The 7,853-nt window shown below is 37.8% G+C and overlaps 2 protein-coding genes across 2 annotated transcripts in view; both read left to right on the plus strand.

The window, feature by feature from the left end:
- The window catches only part of slc25a3b (solute carrier family 25 member 3b), a 5,554-nt gene extending 1,271 nt beyond the window's left edge, over positions 1 to 4,283 (plus strand). The window contains exons 2-6 of the mRNA XM_016570723.1: positions 719 to 898; positions 1,782 to 1,963; positions 2,317 to 2,489; positions 3,195 to 3,305; positions 3,872 to 4,283. Coding sequence (XP_016426209.1) covers positions 719 to 898; positions 1,782 to 1,963; positions 2,317 to 2,489; positions 3,195 to 3,305; positions 3,872 to 4,032 — 807 coding nt within the window. The 3' untranslated portion in view covers positions 4,033 to 4,283. The remainder of the gene's footprint in view (positions 1 to 718; positions 899 to 1,781; positions 1,964 to 2,316; positions 2,490 to 3,194; positions 3,306 to 3,871) is intronic.
- A 2,915-nt stretch (positions 4,284 to 7,198) lies between these two features.
- Positions 7,199 to 7,853, plus strand: part of LOC107754382 (L-lactate dehydrogenase B-B chain-like) — an 8,189-nt gene continuing 7,534 nt past the window's right edge. Inside the window, exon 1 of the mRNA XM_016570798.1 lies at positions 7,199 to 7,296. The gene's annotated coding sequence lies outside the window, so the exon portion shown is untranslated. The remainder of the gene's footprint in view (positions 7,297 to 7,853) is intronic.

Genomic DNA, 7,853 nt, shown 5'->3' on the forward strand with positions numbered 1-7,853 from the left:
TGCATACATACATACATGCATACACACACACACACACACTCACTCCACCGGTCAAAAGTTTGGGATCAGTAAGACTTGTAATGTCTTTTTAAAGAAGTGTCTTATGCTCATCAAGGCTGCATTAATTTGATCAAAAATACAGAAAAAAACAGTAATCTTGCAAAATGTTATTACAATATAAAATAATGGTTTCTATTTTAATATCCTTTAAAATATAATTTATTTCTGTGATGCAAAGCTGAATTTCCATCAGCCATTACGCCAGTATAAAGTGTCACAGGATCCTTCAGAAATCACAATACATGTTGCGTTTTTGTGTTATGACATATTGTTACACCCCTACTGAAACACAAAAGGAGATATTATGCAGAATGTCCAAGCTGCTGTTTTCCATGAAACATAATATATAAAAATGAGTATTGTGCGTTTCATGGAATAAAGAATGTAGTTTGAGTTTCGAAAGAGATGAGGATGAATAAATGTCTTATTCTGAATGATCCGTTCTTTTAAATCGATCCGTGACGCTCTGCCACTGATGTTATCCAAGTAACATTTGGTTTACTTTGATTTATTCACCTTGTTTTGGAAATCCAGCATGTAAATGCCATTTTTGAAGTGAAACCATTAACTGTGTTCCTTCATAACCTGCCGGTTCCTGGTGAAGTTCCTCTGTGATCGTTTGCTGACTGTCTTTGCATTAACCAAATGCTGCGTTTAGGTGGATCCAGCTAAATACAAGAGCATCTTCAATGGGTTCTCCATCACGATCAGAGAGGACGGCGTGCGCGGGTTGGCCAAAGGTTGGGCGCCCACCTTCATCGGATACTCCATGCAGGGGCTCTGCAAGTTCGGCTTCTACGAGGTGTTCAAGATCATGTACGGTGACCTGCTAGGAGAGGTGAGCTGGAATTCATTTTAAATTGACAAAGTATTTAACCATGTGTAACTTAGTAATGCAACATTCTGACAATTAATTTGCAGAAATGTTATTTTTGGCTGCAGGTAGTTGAACTCTTTTAGGTAGTTGAAATCAAGTAATAATAATTGACAATTAAATAGGTTACAAAATTTTTTTTTAAAGTCAAATTGTTACCTTTTTAAGTTTTATTGCTGAAAGAAGAAAAAAAATATATATAGTATAATTTTATATTATAATTGAATTTTGTATCTTAAGTTAATTTGTTATTTAAAAATATTTATTAAATATAAATAGTCAAATGCTGCAATTAGAATATTTTTCACTTATATATTAACTTAATTTAACACATTATAATATAAACAGTCATATACCATGACTATTTTCACAATTATAATTTAACTTTTTATTTATTAATTAATGTTAGTATTTATATACAAATAATACATTTTAATTTTATTATAATTTTACATTTTATTAAATGTTTTTTTTTGTAAATGTATGTATAATATAATAAAAAAAATGTGTAATATAATTTTTAAATTGTACATGAACTTATATATATATATATACACACACACACATATACATGTGTGTGTATATATATATATATATATATATATACAGTGGGTACGGAAAGTATTCAGACCCCCTTAAATTTTTCACTCTTTGTTATATTGCAGCCATTTGCTAAAAAAAAAAGTTATTTTTTTTTCCTCATTAATGTACACACAGCACCCCATATTGACGGTCTGAATACTTTCCGTACCCACTGTATATATGTATATGTGTTTATTTTTTAACCGGTATACCGTGTAGCCTTTCTCCTCTGGCTGATGCTCATGTGTTTTTCCTTTCCTCTCAGGAAAACGCATACATGTGGAGAACCTCGCTTTATCTGGCTGCTTCTGCCAGCGCTGAGTTTTTCGCAGATATCGCTCTGGCCCCTATGGAGGCGTGTAAAGTGCGTATCCAGACTCAGCCTGGCTATGCCAACACCCTGAGAGAATGTGCCCCCAAGATGTACGCCGAGGAAGGACTCTGGGCGTGAGTGTCCTGCACTTCAAACCTTATGGCAGCTCAACACGTTCCTTAGATCCACCTCTGGGGAGTTTCTCCGCTCCGGTTCTGTCGTGCTCTCTCTCTGGGAGCAGCAGGATCGGGCCGGAGGCTCCCAGCAGCTTTACGGCTGTACAGTTGGAGGTGCTTGAGTCATTGGCGTGTGAGATCAGTCTACCTGCTCACCCAGAATCCTCTCTGCCCTGATCCTTCACAGGAAAACACCAGGGCAGGGCAGCTGGAGAGCAGACAAACTATGATACAAATAAACCAATATGCACTTAATTCTGACCTGTTAATTCTTGGAAGTGTGCTTCTAAGTGTTGTGAATCTCCTGGCAGGTTCTACAAAGGTGTGGTTCCTCTGTGGATGAGACAGATCCCCTACACCATGATGAAGTTCGCCTGCTTCGAGCGCACCGTTGAGTTGCTATACAAGTACGTGGTGCCCAAACCCCGCAGCGAATGCTCCAAACCCGAACAGCCGGTGGTCACCTTCGTCGCTGGTTACATCGGTGAGCCTGATCTCTGAGGATTATTTTTGCTTATTTAAATTGCCTCTTATTTATAATAATAATAATATAGAATCAATCATAAAAATTAATATAAAACAGAATACAATATAGTAATGTGAATCCTTAATATTATTTGTAAAATTATATATATTTTTTTAATCATGTCAATATTATTCTTAATATTAATAATCAAAAATAAAATATAAATAAAATAAAAAATTAAATGTTTTACATAACAATAATGAATATAATAAGAAATAACAACTGTAATATATTAATAATAATTGTAATATTCATTTTATTATTATTTAATGTAAAACATGTAATTTGTATCTAGTTCATATTTTGTTTGTTTTTTATTAAAGTAGATACATGTAAATATTTTTAAAATATATACTGTATGTGTGTATTGAGATATATATATATATACACACACACACACACACACACACACACACAGTACACACTCATATATTATGTAAACAAAAACGTTTATTTTGGATGCGATTAATTGTTTGACAGCACTAATTATAATTGATCTAATTTAAAACCATTTCTTTTTAATTTTATTTATTAATCATTATTATTTTATTTCTATATTGTTTTTAGAAATTTCTGAAAGATTTACATTTATCAGCGCTACACTTTTACAGATCTGGGTTCTTTAAATCAAAGTTGTGATGCCTGTTTTCTTGTGTCTTGTAGCTGGTGTGTTCTGCGCCATCGTGTCTCACCCTGCTGACTCCGTCGTGTCCGTGTTGAACAAAGAGAAGGGAAGCACAGCCGTGCAAGTGCTCAAGAAGCTTGGACCGAAGGGTGAGACTTTTGTCTTTTGATTGATTTGAAGATCTCAATTCATTGTGCTTTACCATCTTTTACAACCTGATCAACACGTTCCTTAGATCCACCTCTGGGGAGTTTCTCCGCTCCGGTTCTGTCGTGCTCTCTCTCTGGGAGCAGCAGGATCGGGCCGGAGGCTCCCAGCAGCTTTACGGCTGTACAGTTGGAGGTGCTTGAGTCATTGGCGTGTGAGATCAGTCTACCTGCTCACCCAGAATCCTCTCTGCCCTGATCCTTCACAGGAAAACACCAGGGCAGGGCAGCTGGAGAGCAGACAAACTATGATAAAAAGAGTTTTTGACTATTCAAAATGAATCTGCAAATCAACTTTTGCAATCAAGTTTTTTTTTTTTCCTAAATTGACCAGGGGCGCGGGAAGATGTTTTCGGTTGGGGGTGCTGTGTGTGTTGGGGGGGGGGGCTAGCGTCACGTCAAATTTGGCGTTGCATTTGCAACCATGTGAAAACAGGGGGTGCGGCAGCCCCCTCAGCACCCCTACTTCCCGCGTCCCTGAAATTGACAGAGCATGTTGTGTTTTTCAGGTGTGTGGAAGGGACTCGTCGCCCGTATCATCATGATCGGTACCCTGACGGCCCTGCAGTGGTTCATCTACGACTCCGTGAAGGTCTACTTCCGCCTGCCACGCCCTCCTCCCCCTGAGATGCCCGAGTCCCTCAAAAAGAAGCTCGGCCTCACCGAGTAAACAGCCAGCGAGATTGAGCGATTGCCCACCGACACAGCCCCGCACCTCCTGTTTTCTATATTTAAGTCTGTCCTGAGCCCCGCCCACCTCTGACATCATGACGGTGAAGGGGAAACGCCTCCCCTTCTCGGAAGAGTTCCATGTCTAAATAGTCTATATAAAAAGATTTGTGACATGAATGAATGCCGTCTGGTTTTAGCCTCTGACATTTTTGTCAGTACAATAAAGAGCTACCTGGATATTATACACAAGAAGTGGTCTGTCTCTCTTCTTTTGTCATGCTTTCAAAGCTTGGATTCATTTGAACTCAGTCAAAAGTGGTTGCATATTTACTGCTTTTGGTGTTAACATTTTTAGGCAAATGTTGCAGTAACTGTCTATGGCCAGTAGAGGCAGTGTCTCTGCGCTCTGCTCCCCTCCTTATTTTTAAGGCAACCGTGAGAACCCGTTATTTTAACTATAAAATAATTTGTAATGCAGCTTGATGTTGCAAACTCGTATTTATTGTTATTATTAGTGAATCGGAAGTCTCGCACATCTACTTTATATATTGGTCAGTAGTGTTCTTTACATTTGAATTGGACAGTTTAATGGTGTTAAAGAACATTTTACAGCACTGAGTCACAAATTATGAAAACTTTTTTTCTACGAGATATTTATTGACACCACTCTTGGAAGATTTTTAACTAACACTACGGGAAATAATGCTAGTCATAAGTCATTGATATTTAATGTATTAAGTTAACATTGTAGTTAATGCTGACATCAGAAACACAGTATTGTTGTAACATGCCTTTGTTTTTGGAAATCCGACGTAGAATAAGAGATTATTGTTATTAATTTGATCAAATATGCGCTATCAGAACCTGCTCCGAAGTCTCGATCTGAATCAAATTATTCGCGATACGCGATCCGATTGGAGCGCTTCGACACAGTGAATCATTTTGCGACACAATGGTTAACTGATTCGGAGTTTCGAAAGGCTCAGTTTCACCCATCACTACTAGTACAGGTGCATCTCAATTAGAATGTCGTGGAAAAGTTCATTTATTTCAGTAATTCAACTCAAATTGTGAAACTCGTGTATTAAATAAATTCAATGCACACAGACTGAAGTAGTTTAAGTCTTTGGTTCTTTTAATTGTGATGATTTTGGCTCACATTTAACAAAAACCCACCAATTCACTATCTCAACAAATTAGAATACTTCATAAGAACTTCATACTTCAATAAAAAAAACATTTTTAGTGAATTATTGGCCTTCTGGAAAGTATGTTCATTTACTGTACATGTACTCAATACTTGGTAGGAGTTTAAAGTCATTACAAGCGATGTCGAAATTCTCAAATGAATGACTCTTTTGCTAGTGAATCGTTTGAACTGAATGATCGAAGTTACGAGTTTGAATCAATCGGAGCGGTTCCAGGGTAAATGACTCATTCAATTGATTCAGTTTGTCTGTTGTTCAGTTTTCTAGAGTATTTTCTTTAATTTCTCAGGTAATATCAATGTTATGACCTATTTCGGATGCGGCCGAAATTACAACAACAGTGGTTTCATACACAAATGTATTGGTTTCAGGATTATTGCTAGGGACAGTTTAGTAGCTTCCCAACTTAATTCTACACCCTTGAGGTAATGACAGAGTATTAAGATTCAAGGGTATGTAAACTTTTGAATGGGGTTATTTTTATAAATTCAGTTATTTTGTCTTGTTGAGCAGCCTACACTCTAAAAAATGCTGGGTTGTTTCAACCCAATGTTGGGTCAAATATGGACTAACCCAACTGCTGACCCTAAGTTTACTAAACCAAACATGCAATTTTCATGATCCCTCTTATTTTGTTAAAATTAAACTTATGAGCACAACTATATACATGCATACATACATATATATATATATATATATATACATACATACACATTCATATTAAATCACAAACACCATTTTATAGAGTTGTACCGAATGTTTTACGTTTAAATTCGAGAAAACAACTGATATCAGCTCTTAACATTGGCCAAATACAGATAATTATGCAAATCAAATGCTTATTTTGCTTGCCGTGACAGTGAGATTATTTAATGAGTATTTCATTGAGGTTGTGTTAAGTAAGGTTGATTAGAAAATGAGAGACCTGTCAATCAGTACTCAGGGGCGGACTTACCCATTAGGCAAAGGTAGGCGACCGCCTTGGGCCCCCAAAAGCCAAGGGCCCCCTAAAATGCTTTTCATATAGGATATGCGCATTAAGCGCTGACACGCGAACGGTTGCTGTTCACGGTGTTTATTACCACGACAACCGTCCGAGTCTGTGGCGCGTGCTGCAGGTGTAGGGCTGTACGCACTGTGAGTACCATGAGCGCTCAGACTGACCTCAGATTTGCCCCGCAAACACTTCAGCAGTTATTATAGGCCTGTGTGTCCCGTATTTCTGTCGACTGAACCCATGCCGTTAATTATGAATTTATCAGTCTTTTGCATGCCAAAGTCAATTTCTGCATAGAAATATTACGCCAAACAGAAGCAGAAATTCGTGCTATACGCACTTTCATGAGCATTCCTATATTTTGCCTGGGGCCCCCAATTCACTAAATCCGCCCTGACAGTACTCATCACGGATACGTCTATTTGACGTCTGCAAGACGTATTTTTTAGAGCGTTGTTCATCTGCAATACGTCTATATAGGACGTTTCCTATCAGATGTCAAATAGACGTTTAGAAGATATTTATGATGCATGTAAAACTGACATCTTAAAGACGTCTATCAGATGTTTGTACACAGCAGATGCTTTCCAGATGAAGCGATCTTTAACAGACGTCTTGCAGACGTAGGTGTGCTGTCTGGGCAGGTGCAGCAGATGGCAGCGGATTACAGTAACCTCATTAGCGCTCAGTCTGACGGAAGCTGGCACCGGAGATGGCTCTCTAATTCACTGCAGTGCCCCGTGTAGCCGACACCAGCAGCCTGTCATGCTCGTCTCATGCTGGTATCTCTACCTGGGAGCGCAAAGCCTCTACAGACACGGTAAGACTGACGCGTGTTTGCTGATAATGTGGATTGATTGGAGACGAGAGGAACGGTGCGTGACAGACAGAGTGCATGTGTTTGTCCACATCTCTGGAGGAGTGTCCTGTAAGTGACCTTGATCTAAACACACCAGCAGCAGCAGCAGCAGCAGCAGATAAACAGGAAGCAGGTTGCTGCATCACAGCAGATTTCTTCTGATGCTTGTGTGATTGACTGAGGAGCATCTGTGTGCAGGTGAGATCTTACTGTGTCTGATTGCCACATGCTGCTGTGTTTCCGTATATTATGAGATTATTGGTGTGTTGTGATGTTTTTAAGTATGAGATGAGGTTATAGGATCTCCATTTCTGTCTCTTTGTTGACGTATAGCCTAAACTAAGGACAGTTTTGGGAATTGTTGCTTGGTGCTGTTTTAAATCATTTTTGTTAGAAACAGGACAGGGCGGGTTGTTTGGGCAAAACTTAATTTTAACCAACATGTTCTGTTGAGATTTGCTTGCTTCACCAAAAAGTAACCTCTTATTTTCCTTTCAAATATATAAAAATAGGCTATTCATCGGACTCAAAACACAGTATACAAATTTTTGTTTTACAGAATAATGTATAGTACACTATAGTATACAAATAAAATGCATTAAAAAATTATAACTAATTATAAATTATAAATATAAATCTATAAATATGTGTATTTTATGTATGTGTGTTAAATATAAGTCTGTGTTAAAAATTAAATTGAAATAAAATAAGTAATATAATAAAGTACACACAGATGTATGTGTATGTATATATAT

The sequence above is a fragment of the Sinocyclocheilus rhinocerous genome, unplaced genomic scaffold (genome assembly GCF_001515625.1).
Source record: "Sinocyclocheilus rhinocerous isolate Xijiao unplaced genomic scaffold, SAMN03320098_v1.1 scaffold561, whole genome shotgun sequence".
In the NCBI taxonomy this organism is placed as follows: domain Eukaryota; kingdom Metazoa; phylum Chordata; class Actinopteri; order Cypriniformes; family Cyprinidae; genus Sinocyclocheilus; species Sinocyclocheilus rhinocerous.